This window comes from Netta rufina (genome assembly GCF_964035555.1).
Source record: "Netta rufina genome assembly, chromosome: 1".
Classification (NCBI taxonomy): domain Eukaryota; kingdom Metazoa; phylum Chordata; class Aves; order Anseriformes; family Anatidae; genus Netta; species Netta rufina.
The window spans coordinates 55,910,174-55,927,221 of NC_140123.1; the positions used below are offsets into that span (position 1 = coordinate 55,910,174).

The window sequence follows — 17,048 nt, forward strand, 5'->3', positions numbered from 1 at the left end:
CTTCACACTCGATTTATTCTCCAGATGGCGAGACTGCGCAGCCCCGCCACGAGGGACCACCTCTTCCACTGGAGTGTAAAAGTGGACGGATGTTGTTTTCTTTGCAGATTTGATAATTCAAAGCTAGCAACTCGTGAGGTTGGGTAGTGATTAGGTTTAATGGGTGCCAATTGAGCCCGCTACACACGTATTCCCATCTTTAATTTTGGTGTCTGTATGTCCTAGTGGTGGTTGATTCGTCTGCAATGCTGCATCACCAAGGCTTATGTCTTCCCCAGTTGGCGTAGCTGCACGTGCGAAGGAAAATCTTCCTGCATCCTCCTATGAGATACAAAACGAGCCACAATGAACAATGTTTGTTTCCAATGGGTTTTCCAGCATGAGTAGCATATTTAGCAGTTTTTAATGATGTTAGCATACGATATATAATAATGGAATGTAATTTAATGGCATCACTGTTTCCCGTAGAAGTTCAGTTGTCTTCCTCCCTTGTTCAGCTTGATAAAGAGCCCAACCCCTGCAGCACCTAATAGGGTGCCACAGTTCCCAACTGTCCTAGGGTGGACCCATTTGTTTGTCAGGCTTATTTCTTTATCCACTCAGGACAGAGTGTTGCCCATGCTGTAGGGTGAAGGATGGTGTAAATTATTTCTTTTACTGTTCTTGAAAAATTTGACCAGTCTTATCAGGGAACTTACACACAGTTTGGAAAATACATTTATTCTCGTACCTACGGCAACAAAAATGTTATTTTATCAACTACTGCTTTTTTCTCTACTATTATTATTAACTAGGTTAACTACCTTAAAATCTTGGCTTTTATGTGCATCCTACAATTACAATAGCATCTATGTTTCATTGCATAATGAGGCAGAAGAGTATCTCCTTTTCATCCACGAAAAATGTATTTATTTTATTTAATTTAGTCAGAGGTTTCAGTAATTTTTTTTAAACCCATGATGTGTTTTACTGAAAGATTGGGTAAGGACCTGATACAACACACTAACATCAGTTGAATATTCCCAATATCGTAGGAATATTCCTTGTTATATTGTTGGATATTCCCTATATTGTAGGAAGGGCAGGCACAGAGTCAGGTCCCTTGAGAGGTCTGACTTTGGCAACCAGGTCCTATCAGCCTGTCCCACAATTAGAAAATATCGATTGAATCCTGATTCAAAAACTATAGCGACTAGAAATAGTTTATCGTGGAAAGGAGACGTTTCTGTTCCTGGGGTATCTAGGCAGACAGATCTAAAATGTAGTGGCTCTAAGAAGCCGCATCAATTCTCAACCCAACAGATGGCATGGGTGTGTTAACTAACATAGCAACATATTTTCTATTAAAATATGGGAAAAAACAACAACCCCCTCCCCATGTTTGTTGGTTGGTATAAATTCAGTGAAGTTGTTGGTTATTTTTGGGATACGTACCAGAGGGCTGCACATTTAGTTTATGTAAATTGATAACAGCAACAGCCTGTTAATAAGTGCTTTGTATGGAAATATACCTAGAAAGACACGATCTGTCTTTTTTGGGAAGGGAGTTTGCAGCCTGAGGAGAAAAATAGCTAATGAGATGGTCTACTGCTCATTATTATAATCTGAAAAAATCATAATGAATTAGACTGCAAGTTTTCTAGAGATGTGCCTTCAGTTGGAATTGGATGCTGCCTTAGTGGATAATTTTGGGAGATCTTTATTTTGCAAATTGGATCAGTGTGTGCTGAAACGGTGATAATCTGGCTTTAATTAAAAGCATAAATTGGTTTGGAGAGAGTGCTTCAGCCACTGCTCCGCAGCACATCCAGAAACTTTTGGCCCAGCCTAGGAACCAGCCACCGCTGACCTGAGAAGGACAAGGAGGTGGACTTGTGCAAAGCAGCAATGGCATCATGCCGGTTCACGGCATTCGGATGAACTGCACCTGGTTGCAGTGAACTGCAAGCATCTTTGCACATATTTCCTGATGGCCCACTCACAGCAGTTATGACATTTTGGGCTGTATTTTACAGAAATTACCTCCAAACACAACCCTTTATGGCAGCACAGGGATGCGTACATGCCTGTGCTGTTTGCATCTCTCCGATTGAGGGCCAAACCTTCCGAGAAGCATGAAGAGAAGCCCCAAGCTGAAGATTTCATTGACTTTATTCCTTCCCTTTACCCAGTTAGAGCAGTGCTTGCCATTGACTCTCCATACCCTTGCTGTGGACAGCCCAAGCCCCTCGAGCTTGGGGCAGGCTGACACTGGTCCCTGACCCAACACCCACACACCATCGTTCCTCCCACTGCCTCACTTCCACCACCTCTGGAAACCTCTTTGGCCCCTCCACAGGCACAGATCTGTAGCCGTCTGGTTTAACTCTACCATCATCTGCTGTCTCACTGATTGGTATTAGCCTGGATATTAACTTTGATGATTTTTTTCCCCTCCGAGTTTGTCTGTTTTCTTGCAAAGTATCTCTCTCCAGCGACTGCATATTGTTAAAGTTGTTTCTTAACATTTGCGACTCAGGAGCTTTAAAGTTTTATTAGGATCATAAAAGCTCTTCACAAATGAAATTACTTTTGATAAGTGTTCATTTTGACAATGAGAATTTGTTAGGGGCTGTTGGCAAGTGGGAGGAATTTGTTGCTGAAACTGAAACGGGCAGGAAGTGGGGAGCCCGAGTGCTCTCCTGCCCCTGCCCCTCCTCTTCTTGAGGCCAATAAAAGTGTTGCATTTCAGAAAAGCACCCAGGTATTCTTAATGCAAATCAAATATTCAACAGACTTTCAAATCTACATTCACAAAAAATAGTGAGAGGCCATGCAAGCATCTTTGGATATTTTATTTTGTGCCAGCAGGAGAATATCTTTTTAGGTGGTTCACGAAAGTCTACAAACTATTTTGGCATTGTTTTCACAGACAAGTTGTGAACTCTATTATGAGCTTTAATATGCTCTGTCTATATGGAGAAAAAGAAAAATGATGTAACAAAGCCAAAGAAGTAGATGTACATCTATACAGACTGACATCCATGCTATTTGAGCACAGGCAATATGAAGATGAATTACAAAAATGAATTGCTTTATGCAAATGTATTAACATTCCATTTTTGTGAGTACAGACAGCGCGACACATTATGGTTAGTATACAGATTTGTGTTTGTTAGACATGGTCAGTAGCAGGGGACACAGAACTCATGTTTTCTACAAGTGGTGGTGGAGAAATATTTAGACATGAAAACTTTATTTGCTAGTTATAAAGAAATGAGAAAGGCAGAATTGCGAGGTGCTGGTGATGACTGCTTTAATAAAAGACCAGAAGTGACAGACATGTTGGGGACAGAAATATACTGGCTGTCTAGCTTTTTCTCCACATCACTTCTACAAGTTTTCTGCTCAGCATGCTTTTCTCTTGATAGAAAATATGCTTTTTTTTTTTTTTTTTTTGGTGCCTTTAAATATATATATATATATTTACTGCAGAGAGAAGCAAGACTGACAGTTGTGAAAACACTTGAAGAGTTTGACTTTGGCCATGCTGAGAAGTGTGTTAGGATAAACTCCGTGTCCAGTGGCCTCGCAGAGGAAGATCTAGAGACGCTTTTGCAGTCCAAGACCCTTCCTTCAAGCATGATGCTGCCAAAGGTTGAAAATGTCGAAGAAATAAGATGGGTGAGTAATATCTGTGTACCAACAATGTAGTAGCTTTTTACTGAAGCTGTTGGGCTGAGTTCAGCCAGGTGTAGAGGTGAAGGACTCTTATGCGATTCAAATATCATGTAACGTTGTTGCTTGGGTAAGGTAACTGGGAAGTGGATCTGTTTAAATGTGTGTAAGACGTGCTATAACAAGAAGTGTATGAGGAGCATCTTGCCTTCGCAAAGCACATGGGGTTTATTTCCCCTGCAGTCAATGAAGAGTCAATATTGATGAGAGAGTATGTTATCAAAAATGGATGCATCGGTCTCTTGACTCTTGTCTAGATATTCTGCCACGCGAAATGCTTGTCTGCGGCCGTGTGCCTTAGCCACATGCCTGGTAAGCGGGAGATGGGGAAAACATGTTAGCAACATGTGAAAAAGTGGGCTGGGGGGGGAAGGTCACTCCTTGGGGCAACTGGAGGAACAAACAGGAAGCTTTTAACTAGTGTTTTTAATTAGCACAGATATTATTTCCTGAGCAGTTCTCTATTTCTTCCTTTTTAATTGCTGACAGGTGTGTTTGTGTTTCATGACTGACTTTTCAGCCAATAAAAACCTGAAATGTAAATGGCTGGCATGTCAAATTACTTAAGAAAACTTTGAAATAGGCCTAATTACGCTGTAATTGTTTTAATTGTCAAGAAGGGGGACATTTGTTTGGCTATGCCATTATTTCTGCACAGTGCCCGTAAAGGAGCAGCATTGCGTGCTTGGGCCCGCTGTTTTTGCCAGGCGCTGGCCGAGCAGCCGGAAGGCCACGAGATGCATCAGGGCTTCTTCACGGCACGATCCTGAGCCTCTGTTTCATTCTGAAGTCAATACACGATGGCACCCCGGGCAAACGTGTCAGCCCCGCCATCAGCCGTGTCCCCATGGCCCAACTTTTGACTCAACCAGCCCTGCGAGCCTCGGGCGTAGCTCGTCACGCGTGAAAATTCACGCTGCCAAAATGGCAGGGCCCTCGCAACGGCAGGGCCCTCGAAATGGCAGGGTGCTCGCTGCCATGAAGTGGGCTCTGGGCTGAGGTGAAGGTGGGACCCTTGGGTCCCCTGGCCCCTTCCAGCCCTCCTTGGGGCTCAGGGCCGGCCGTCGTTGCCGCCGGCTCAATGCCTGCTGTCGGCACCATGCTCCCCTCCCGCCCGGCCGAGCCCTCGAGCACAAAGAGCGTGCTCCGCTTAATGACGCTGGCTCGTTTCAGAAATCCCGCGGCTTCGCTCCTGCCTGCTTTTTTTTTTTTTTTTTTTTTTTTTCCAGGCTCCCAGCCTAAGAGAAGCTGTTTATTTTTCCCCCCTCATTTTTATTTATGCGGAGCATAAAACCTGGAGGCTGATGCACAACTAAAAGATGGGCTTACTTGTTTTCTTTTGTGTGAGAATCTCTTGCTCTCCTTTTGTCCCTAGTGTGGGTACTTGTTTGACTGGCATGGCTTATTGGACTATAACAAGCGTAACTCTCCCTCCTTTGTGGCGGGACAATTCTCCCACAAATCCCGAACAGTGTGCATTCTTCCCAACACACTATTGGGTGTGCACGGGAACTGAAAGAATTGCGGGGGCCTGCTACTTCATCCCCTCCCCGAGCTTTGTTTTCTTCCCTCCGCCTTCTTCTTTCCCCCCTTCTCCCTGAAATGAACACTTTACCAGGCCGGAAACATTTAATCGTCTCCTTTTGAAAAAAATTAATTGAAACTTCTCCACTAGTTACCTTTTGTAGCGGTGCTTATTGCAAATTTTTAAAAGGAAGAGGAAGGGAGGCAATGTTTAATTAAACTTTCTTTATTTTTTGTTTACCTGAAAAATAAAAAAGCAAAAGTCATCAAAAATCTCAGGAGTGTGACTTTTAAAATCTTTTAAAATAAAAGAAGAGCTCCACTGCTTTAACTTACACCTAAAATATAAACACAGTAACACTTTTTTACTTTTTGTTTCACTGAAAAAAATAAAAAACAGATAGGAGTCTTCAGGATATACCCTGATGTAATTTTATTACCTCATTTTCTGTGTTTGCCTGTATAAAGTTTACTGTGTTGTGCTGTCCCGGTACCTGCCCAACCATATACTTGCATGTGTGAATTGCACTGTTTTTTTTTCTTGCTAGCACATTTTGGGGTGGAATTCTCTTCTCCAAGGAAAAGTTGCAGAGAGGGCCCCGGTGGTGATGCAAAGCAGGGACGGGAAGGGCAGAATTCTTCGTCGGAGAAAGCTGTGATTTATTTTGGCCTAATTGTAAAGTTACTGCAAATTGTTCGAAAGCTTTTTAAAGATCTCAGTGATTAGATTTTCCTTCTTTTGGGGAGGGGCGGTGGGGGGAAGCTAAAAGGGGAAATAACACCTCTAATCCAGCTTCTGGTAAATAGGCTGCCAGCTTTTAAAATGAGTTTCCTTTCTATTAGTCAGAATATTATGCTAAGCCTTAAGCATTAGTTTTTTATGTTGCCATAGCAGCCTTATTCCTGCAGGGTTGTGACCTGCGATGATTACAGTACAAAGCTTATAGGGTCTTGAAACCCCCTTTGAAGATGAAAAGTCTTTGATGGTTTATATTTATGCAAATCTCTTAGATATGATTTACCCAACTGAGACTGAATGGAGAGATGATTAAAATTCCCTTTCCTTTGATATCCATTAATAGTCGAATATTCCTTAAATTTAAAATATATGCATATGTTATTTTTGTCTTTATTTACAACAATATTTTTGCCATACCTGCAATGTGTTTATATCCGCGCAAATTGCTAGATCTAGACCGACATAATAGATTTACAATATAGGGCTGAGGGTTTTTTTTTTCCCCTTTTTTTTCCCCCTTTTGAAAGGGGAAAAATCTGTGCAAGAGCTTTTGTATGTTTCCAGATGATAGATTTTGGAATTTGGGCTACCCCACTGGCAGCTCAGAGCTAGCTGTGAACTGGTCTCATGGAAAAAATTGGAAAGCTTTGGTCTTCAAAGAATTAAACTTCCTTTTTGAGGCCTTCCTAGGTAAGCTAAAAATTATGAAGAAAAGCCTACTGAACAAAGGGTAGCGGTGCCGTAACGAGTAACGCGGATGCCTGGGCGGCGGCACGCTGTGGCGGTGCTGGTGCTGGTGCCTGTACTGGTTCCAGTACCGGTACTGGTGCCCGACCCAAGGCAAGGCGGGCGCAGAGGTTGGGCACCCAGCACAGCCCGGGCCAGGGGCACGCACCCACCATCCACAAGTGAGCCCTGAATCCTTGAGGTGCGCAGCCGCAGGCCTGCACCAGAGTTTTCTGCCTTATTTTTAGTTACGAGTTTTGTGATTTTTTTTGTGTGTGTCTGTTTTTTTATTCTGTCTTGTTTTGGTTTTGGTTTTTTGGTTTTCTTTTTTTTTGGGGGGGGAGGAGTGTTGCAAGCCAGGTGAAAGATTTAAAGCTGCGTGTGCGTGTGTGTACTTTTTTCTCGTGTGCCTCATGCTGTCTAGTTTCAGTTCGCAGACAGATTCGTGCACCACTTGAAAGGCCGAACACTTGTAGAACCAATGAATTTTATCCCTTTTGTGGAAACTGCAGTGGGGTTGCTCAATTTTAAGGTAAGCAGGTCTGGATGCGGTTGAAGTGTTCGTATTTTGCCCCCCTCAGCCACCTGGGATAAGCTGAGCCCTCCATACTCCTGGCACAATTTCTTGAAGGTAGAGAGATTAAAAAAATACTGAACACATTTTTCAGTCCCCTAAAACATCTGTATGCTTAACTCTCATGTTTGTACAGCAAAGGCCTTTCTAAATCCAAAATATTTCGGTGGAAGAACAGTTCCAGATAGTCCATGCCGACTAACGAAACCCCTCCGCATTACTAGCAGCATTTTTGACAGACTTAGAGTGGAAATCTGCTTCCCTAAAGGACTGTAGTACTCACACTGTTGCACTAAAAGACTACTTAGTAGCTGTCGAACTTCACTTTGATATAACGTTTAATTAGAAAAAAGGACGATCCTCCTTTCACTACTGTTGAAGCGGTATCTCTATAATGTTTTCTACCGACAACACTTCAAGCAAATTTCACGTTACGGCTTTTTGTGTGTGTGATGGGGTGTTTAGCGCCGAGGTTAGAAGCACAATTAACTTTAAAAATATCAAATATCCGCAGAGTAATTTTATACCAAACCTTATTTTTATGGTGCTTTTTAACACAGATTACCCGCCAGCCTTTCATACCCAGCCCAGGCTTTTCAGCAAGGACAGGCAGCACGGTGACAAAGTGGCAGAGCCCCTGCACTCGCGGGGGGACGTGGGGCTCCCCCCAAAGCTTGACGGGGAAGGTTTGGGGCCAGCTGAGGACACGCGGGGCAGAAGCAGCTCGAGAGCTGCCGGCAGCCCCAGCCTGCTGGTTTGGCGCAGCCACGTACCTCCCCACACGTAATAAAGCATCACCAGACAGGCACGCTCCCGTTCGGGGCGCATACGCAGAATTAACTCGCCTTTGCAACTGGCTGGGGTTTTTATTCGCTTGCAGTATTTTATAGGGGAATTTTTTTAGTGCTGCAGTCCTTGATGTTGGCAGCGGAGTTGCCTTTTAAAGCGTTCTGCTTAATAATAATTTTGTGCCCCACCGGCTGCCATGTAAGAACACCCACTAGCAGAGTTTGTAATTACATCTGCCCCTTTCTGCATACCTTTTCCTCAACAAATATTAATATTACAAAAATCAGTATAAAATAGTAATATTCTGGAAATGCACACCATTATATAAAGCTACGGTACCAAAATTCTGCTTGCTTTTACATTCTACAGTACTTGTTGCATTTTTAACCTCCATACCCACTTTTTAGTTAGTTGTTGCAGAGGGCTTTAAATTGGCAATTTATCCAGTCAGGTACCCACCATCATTTTAAACCATTCAAATTATTACTGTAATAACAGAGATTCTGATCCTTCTTTCTTTTTTCCTCGGGCAGGGATGCTACATGTCAAACCACTCAAAGCTAATACTTTTTTGTTTGCTTTTAAGCAGCATTTGAGGAGTGTTTTGTCCCATATTGTTGCATACATATCTGAGACAGCAATTGCTGTAATACCAAGGGCATTATGGTAAGCTCTGGCCAAGAGGCAGGGAATCTGCTATGATGTCCTGCGTTTCCACAGCGCAAGCATATCGGTGCTCAGGGCAAGATAACGTTTGCTGTTCTGCTGAGTCATTTTAAAGCATTGTGCACAGCCGAGTACCTACAATGGCTTTGCTTAATAGGAGCAATTTTAGCTGAAGGATTGCTAGATTTGGGTAGTACTGAGTTGATGTAATATCCTCTTAGTCTCTCTGCGTCCTGCATTTCTGTAGAAATTAATGATATGCTCTCATTTGAAGGCTGTCTGTGAAGAAGCATTGAAAGCAGGATCCCAGGTTGGCTTTCATTTGGACGCAGTCGTCTTTGGAGGAGAGGATTTCCGTGCCAGCATAGGTTGTTACCTGTCTGCTTACTATAAGGCTTAATGGCATTTGCATTGAAGAAGCCCGATGTGATTTATCCCCATTGCTGTACTGACAGCAATAAGTAAAGTGCTGAAAACACTTGATTCTGCATTGTACATGTTCCCTTTTCTCCTTATATTTTTCAACGTGGGATGTATGACTGGGAAATTAAAACGTGATTCCTGTGTATTACAGGGCACTGGCACTTTCTTATGCTTCTTGCCATGCAGTAGCAAAAATTAATGGGAAAAAAAAAAAAAAACAAGTCACTGAAATTATTTTAAAATGTAGTGCCCATAAGAAATACACTTCTAAGAACTAAGAAGTAATAAATTCATAAAATTCTGATGTCTGCTTTATCTCTGTTTTACAATCAATTATCATTCAGGATTTTGACATCTTCCACAAATACTCTCCTGTCAGATTTTACAATGATAAATTTAAATATGTTTTATGTCAATACAGCAATCTCTATCATATATTCATGTGAAAACATTATTCATCTTCCTCAAAAATGAAAAGTATTTCAGAATCATTTTTATTCAAAGCCATTTATCTCCTTATTAATCTGATTTAGTTGAAAGATAATAGTTCAGAGGTATTGACGTTTAAATTAAAAATAAATATGTTAATGTAAAAAATTAGCATTGATTTGTTAAATTATTCCTTACAAATTGGAAATCTGTGTCTAAATAATGACCCTAAGGAAAGGGAACATATTATTATTTTTTCACACCAGCCTTCATGTGAGAATGCTGCTTAGCTGGTGCACTGTGAACACATGAAGTCTTGTGAATACTTTTGGTTCTTCTCAGAAGTCGTCTACTATCATTTTTCATCCAAATACTAAAGCTTAAATATTCAGCTTAGGACATCCGTTGTGACAAGAATCACAACCAAGGAAAGTGCAATTCTGCTCTCAGTGTGAATTTTTTAACCATTTAGTTGGAGCCAGTATGTCGATTTGTATAAGGCTTCTCGTGCTGTAATGTTTCTCGCTGTACATATAATAATGCAATCAGATAATTACTTCATGTTAGTCCCAACTCAACTGTCCTTACCAGCCAAAACTTCCATTGACTTACAACTTCTGATTTGAAATGAATCAAAATCTGAATTTTATAAGCTAGCATAGAGAGATTTATTTCTTTTGCTAAAGCAGCTTATTTTTTTTTCCCAAGAGTATCATTCTAACAATACAGCCTTGCATCCCACTTTGTTTTCTAAATCAGTTAAATGAAATCTCAAACTTCTTTCTTTCTTTCTTTCTTTCTTTTTCTTTCTTTCTTTCTTTCTTTCTTTCTTTCTTTCTTTCTTTCTTTCTTTCTTTCTTTCTTTCTTTCTTTCTTTCTTTCTTTTTTATTTTTTTAACTAGGAAACATATAAGATAGAAAGGTTTAAAGCATTCTCATCATCCTTTTTTTCTGTTTGTTTTCATTCTTTTCGTAGGTGCAACTAGCAGTAAGGAAACTCATGATATTCTCTATGCCAGGCAAAAGATAATAGTCACAGCAAAGGCATTTGGCCTCCAAGCAATAGACCTTGTTTACATCGATTTCCGAGATGAAGACGGACTCCGCAGGCAGTCAAGAGAAGGTGCCTCGATGGGTTTCACTGGTATGGGCTTCTGCCGATGTTGCAAAATAATGCCTATATTCTTCAATTTAAGCAGATCGCTACTCTTACTGTTACTTTGACAAATAACTTGATTTTTTTTTATTTCAGGCCAGTTATTGAAAAAAAAAAAAAATCAAACTCACCTACGTTTATTAGCAGCTGTAACATTGTGCCTGGAAATTTTGCCTGACAAGTCACAGGCTGCTTTTTAAAGCTTACATCCCCTGAAGCGTGTGGCTGTGTTTTGAAGAGAAGTTGGGGCAGGGGATGTGCAGGATATGATTTCTCCCATCACTGAGCATGGGAGATGTGATCCTGTACTTTGCAACAGCCACTCTTCAGTCACTTTTTAAAATATTTGGATCTGTTTTGCCTATTTTTTAAACAGCAGTTGCTAAAAAGTACTTTTTAGGTGAAGGAGTTGTTAAGCAAACCTTGCACACTAATTGCTACGGGAAAGTTATTTTCTTATTATTTTCTTTGATTTGTTTTTCATCTCCTGGCTCCCCTCCCAGTAAGTGCTGGTGACACCTACGGGTATTGGCAGACAGCAAGACCAGCAGGCTCCTTGCAACAGAGCCCTGTAATGCGGACTGTTACCCTGTGATTGGTGTACCAGATCACTCGGACACCCTGGTGGGATAGTGCAGCCACCAAAGATTGTGTTTTTGCAATAGAAATCAGCCATTTGACACATGCATTATAGAATTCTGGGATGCAGCACTGACGTTTTACATTATTTGTCTCTGACTGTCGTTCGGGATGTATGTACGGTAATGGTATAGCTGCTCAGGTTTTTGTTAGCAAAGGAATAGGTCCTGATGATGTGGTCTAGCAACCTGTATTTTTACAGCTAATGCCATATGATACTGTAAAGCAGTCAAGTAATCAAATACAGCACGAGTTCTTTTACGTGATCTGGACCTGGCAGTAAAAGAATAGCCATCGATTCTCCTCAGCACAAACTCTGCCTTCCCGTCTGCTGAGCTTCAGCAGTTGCAAAAGCAGATCTTGTTTCAGAGGCAGAGCTGGGAGCTCCTCACAGCTACGGAACATTATCTCTGTCCGTGTGGACTTCCACCCTTGATTCGCCCGCTATTGAAGTGGGGGAAATAATGGAGCTCCTGAATGGTAGCACCTGCTGATGGCTACGTAATCGAGACCAATATTTTCCAGCTTAAGGAAGGGCTTGATTTTTGAAAAATTTAAGCATCTGAACCTCCTGTTGACAGAAGATGGAGTTGAAGATGCCCAGCACCTTTGAGAGCACAATTTTTGAATGCTTAATGTGCGTTGAGATACTTTGCTCAGGCTGCCAGTTTGGAAAATTCAGAAATGCAAAGCATAAACAGCATCGGTGGTGTTTCAGACTCCACTGACTTTCTGTAGGAAGTTGTTTCACGTCAGGATAGGGCCCAGGTAGGAGACAAATAAAAAGGTCACATGTGGCAATTTAGGGCATCAAGTTAATTTCTAACTTGACCATAAAGGTGTCTTGCCTTTCTGTATGCCTGTATGGGAAGTAAAAATGTGTAAAATCTACTGACTGCATTAACACAAACTCACAGCTCTTTGCCTTCTGCCTCCCTGCAACCGTAATCAACACGTCTCAGAAATGCAGCAAACAGCCTGACAAACACTCCAGTCATAATTAGAGATGGGTCAGCATCGAGTTTTCTGATTTGGTGGCCAAAAAAAAAAAATTTACAAAAAAAAAATCTGTTCAAGTCAAAACAAAACAGAGTTTTTCATATTAGTCTATCCAAAGGACAATTCAAAACGTTTCACTTGTTCTTTTTTTTTTTTTTTTTTTTTCTTTCAATTTACTTAATCTTTCCTTTTTTCTTGGTTTAGTTAAAATAAAATGCCATTTCAAAACTTAAAGGAAAAACATTTAGTTCAAAAACTATATAATTGAACCATTTTAATATTTACAATTTAATATTCATCACAGAAATTCATGAATGGCCCCTAGTTTAATCCATGTCCTTCTATAAAATAGATCCTATTTGTCACTGACAGTTGTCTGAGAATGTGATATTAAAATCCTGAAATTTTGCCTTAATAACAAGTTGTAAATGCACGATTCTTGTTATTTTAAAATATCTAAGATCACATCTTGCTACTTTTAATCAAAATTTAATCAAAATTGCTGAAATCAACAGGACTAAAATGAGCTAAGGCTGGCCAATTGCCCTGCTAACTGACAAAACACACACTTGCATGCGTAGGGACAAATCCACCACCCTCAAAACTAATAATAAACTCCATAGTATTCAGCAAAGTTACATGTCCTTAGATTTTCTTGAATTTGGGCTTAGACCAATAAAATCGTCTGTAAGGTAATCGAGTCTGTTTGCTGATGCTGAAACAAGCTAAATAATGTAACCCAGAATTTACCATCTATTTGGTTCCTCTGTCAGTGTTGAGTTTTCTTTTCCAGCTGTCTTTCAAACAGTCTGTTTTTTCTTTGGTGAGTGTGTTTGCATAAAATTGAATGTTTTCAAATGTAATTTACCTAAAGTAATTCAACTTTTGTATGTATATTAATATATATGTACACATGCACACACCTGGCAAGATATTTTATAATGCCATAAACTGTGAACTTAAAAGGCAGCGTGCAGCCTGTGTAAATGGTCATCAGATTTAGGAAAATTTATGTAAAAAATTTAGGAAACCTTGTGATAAGCTTCAACAGCTGACTTTGTCGTTATAGAAAGTCCTGTGCTACATGCTGAGAAGCCAGATATAAATACGAAACAGCATAGGTTTCCTCTCTTGTTGCAGTCTTTTGTAGAAGGCTAAAATGACACCGTCATACAGTTACCTAAAAGACTTGACAGGTATTGACTTAAAGCACGATATATCAAGTGGTACTGTAAAAAGGATTTCATGGTAATAAATTTTAATGTCTTCCAATTTTGCACTCTCTCAGTAACTTGTCAATAACAACAATTCCGCTTAAAATATTTGCTTCATTCCTGCATGGCATTACGTCTATTATACAGTTATTTGGATACATAATCTGTGACAAAAATCAACTGAGTGCCATAAATCAAAGGTTCGATTTTATGCTCTGTAAATTGTTCGGTAATGTTTTAACGATACAAAGTGTAGTTTCCAGCTACAGATGCTTGTATCAAAAGAAAATCTTTTTACAGGAATGTTTTACACTTTAAAAACTCACATATGCATATTTTTATTTTTGACATAATTAGAGATTGAGTTTAAGTATAATTTTAAAAATATTCTTTATTTTTCCCAGAAGGTCAGGCTTTACAGGGTTTTGCAGGAATTACTTGTGCACACTTCAGTTTTAGAATTAGTTTGTAATAGGTCATATTAAAAATTAGGAGCATCGTAAGCTTATTAATGGTGACATTTAATAAAATTGACTAAAATAGCTTTGATTGGAATTAATGTAAAACATATTAGTTAAGGGAATTTGTCTGAATGTAATTGCTTTCAAAAACTACAGATCTTACGGAGTTTTAAGTTTTTTGCTGTTTTAAAACTATTTTAAAGTAGTTTCCGCATTGAAATTTCAGGCAGAATTTCTGGGTGCCCTGAAGATCATAAACGAACAATTGCTTAATGGGAACTAAAAAAAAAAAAAAAATGGAACTGTCTGGGGCTTTTTTAAAGAAATGCAGCAGCATTAAACGTTACTATTCGTTTACCAAAACCAAGTGGATCATGCTCCCACGCTCACAAACTCCGTTGTAATGCACATTTATCTCCGAGATCTGGTGCAGTCCGATAAAAGTAATCCCAGTGACCGATTTTTTTTTCCCCCAGTCACTCTGTCGTTTAAAATAGGCGCAAATGTGTGGCGAGGCGTGAGACCTATTACACGTAGCAGTGTGCCTGTTTCTAGCTTACTCCCAACAAGTACAATCCCAAATGCTCCTGTACCATGCAGGAAGCCTCGCTGGGCTCTGCTGCACCCCATGGGCACTTGTGGGCACCCTGGGTCACCCCACGAGTGCCCATCACCCACTACATGCCCACGCAAGGTCCCCTGGGTCCCCTGGGGTCCCTGGGCACCAGGCTAGGGCCAGCGGAGGAGCAGGGGCAGCTGCCAGCCCCTCGCCCGTGCCCGTGGTGCCCGGACTCCGTGGGACCGCTGCGGCCAGTGATGTGGGGCTCAGAGGCACGAGAGGTTCACGAGATCAGGCTCGTCGGTGGGACTAGTTCTGCTGTGTGGCGTAGAGGGGATTAATTCGTGTGGCGGCGAGGTTTTGAGGAGCTGGGAGTTACGGCAGCCTCGCTTTATTAAAACACTCTTACGGCACGGCGCGGGTAATTGTGCAGCAATCACGCCGTCTGTGAAATTCCCTTAGCAATGGACTAATAATGTCAAGTGCCACACTTTTAAAACTGTCAAACAAATTAGATATGTATTTGTTTTAATGTAGCTAAGTACAATAACAGATTAGAACGGATTATGTGGCTGTCTATTCACATTTGAAAATCTCTAGTAAAAAAAGGCAACACCTATTTTTATTTTCTTAATGTGTGTTCATACGAGAAAGGATTAAAAAAAAAAAAAAAAAAAGTGCTTCGTAACACTTCAGGGTACCTCTGGCAGTTGTTTAATATATCGGTGACTAAACAAATATCCCGACCTACTTGCACCTGCAAACTGCTGCAACAACAAAAATGTGAGCAGAGTTGGGGATTTCATGATGCTAAGCCAATGCTAAGGACGATCCTGATGTGACTGGTAACTTTTCAGTTCTGCAAATCTCATTTTCCAAACATATTTTAACGCAACTTATTTACGATTGGCTGGAGCTGCTATTTCTGTAGCTAAAATTCAGAGGTGCGTTATACTCAGACATTACCGACTGCCCCGGACAAACAATTCCACCTGAGACGAGCGATGGAAGATGCATGGACTGAAATAGGGAGGAAGGAGAAAGAGTTCTGGGTTCCTTTAAACGCTAGCGAATGCAAGTATTGCTCAAGATATTTTTCTTCTTAAAAAATCTGGCAAAGGGCTATCTGCGTGTTGTCCAGTGAAATAATAAAAGAAAAGGAGTGAAATAATTAGTTAAGTAGCAGAAAGTCTGTGAGGCATAGGAGAGCCTCAAGTGGTTGGAACATTTTGTTTGAACATCTGTTTGTCGATGCATGATTCTGGTGTTATTAATCTTCTTTGTAGGTAAGCAGGTGATTCACCCTAACCAAATTGCTGTTGTCCAGGAACAGTTCTCTCCCAGCCCTGAAAAAGTAAAGTGGGCGCAGGAACTGATTTCTGTTTTTGAAGAGCATCAGCGATTAGGAAAGGTAAATATTTTGTTAATATAATGTCGTGGAAACCAAATTTGAATAATATCTATAATTTAGAGAGATCGGTGATGGCTGTTTGCATTTATCTTACAAAGCGTGCTGCGTTCGAGTCATGTTCGTGAAATCTGGATCCGGATCTAGACTACAGAGTGCATATTTATTATAAATGTGACACTTTCCGGCGTGTTTACAAATAGCCTGGCTGTCCTTTTTTCCCCATGTTTTAACTCTAATTCTTTTAGTACAGAGCCTTTTGAGTACATGCATATATCTACAGCATCAGGGAGCTAAAACTACTTCAGATGTGTCGCAGAATCACGGTCTGACAGTCAAAGGACAGTACTTGCAAGCAAGAGGCAGGTAGCCTGGCAGAAGACTCAAACTGCTTGTGCAGACATCATTTATGGAAAGGGAGAAACAGATGAGGAAGACGTGGTTGTCAGAAAATCTCTGCGTTGGTAAAACTGCTTCACTTTTGGGGGGGTTGATCCTGCAAACGTCCCCAGCAGCGAGTGGATTTACTTCTGAGCAGAACTGCTTGCAGACTGTGGAGGTTTTAATCATTAAAAATGGGAATGTTTTATGTGCATTTGTACCAATTGCTGGACCTGAAATTTGGATGGAGTGGAAAGCAAATTAACACTAGAATATGATTGTTCCTAATTTAGTGCATCATTGAGTCTCACGTTTCCTGCTCTGTGGGTTTCTGCTATGTAAATATTGCGGTGGTGATGCACAATCTGTCTCCACTTTGTGCCAGTAATACTTAAATTAGGGGTCGCCTGAAGGAAGATTTTATGCTAGTTGCGGCATTGTCAGTTAATTATCTTAAAGGTTATTTGCTGTAATCCAGTTTGCCTCTTTTTGAACGAAAAAAAGTTGCGGCGAAATATGTTTGTCTTAGTGACAGCCAAACCCGGGAGAGCCAAAAAGCAAAGTCCCGATGTCAGAACAGGTAGCGCGGGCGAGCAGAAATGGTTTACACGTGCGTGCCCGTGATTCAAGTGGGAAAAATTATC

The 17,048-nt window shown here is 40.8% G+C and overlaps 1 protein-coding gene across 5 annotated transcripts in view; it reads left to right on the forward strand.

Moving 5' to 3' along the window:
- Positions 1-17,048, forward strand: part of CLYBL (citramalyl-CoA lyase) — a 155,043-nt gene that overhangs the window by 124,863 nt on the left and 13,132 nt on the right. For 2 of the 5 annotated variants that reach the window (XM_084305992.1, XM_084305994.1), the window contains exons 3-7: positions 3,475-3,663; positions 7,137-7,238; positions 9,010-9,103; positions 10,564-10,731; positions 15,902-16,026. In XM_084305992.1, the coding sequence (XP_084162118.1) occupies positions 3,475-3,663; positions 7,137-7,238; positions 9,010-9,103; positions 10,564-10,731; positions 15,902-16,026 (678 nt within the window). The remainder of the gene's footprint in view (positions 1-3,474; positions 3,664-7,136; positions 7,239-9,009; positions 9,104-10,563; positions 10,732-15,901; positions 16,027-17,048) is intronic. The other 3 variants (XM_084305993.1, XM_084305995.1, XM_084305996.1) reach the window with 2 other exon arrangements.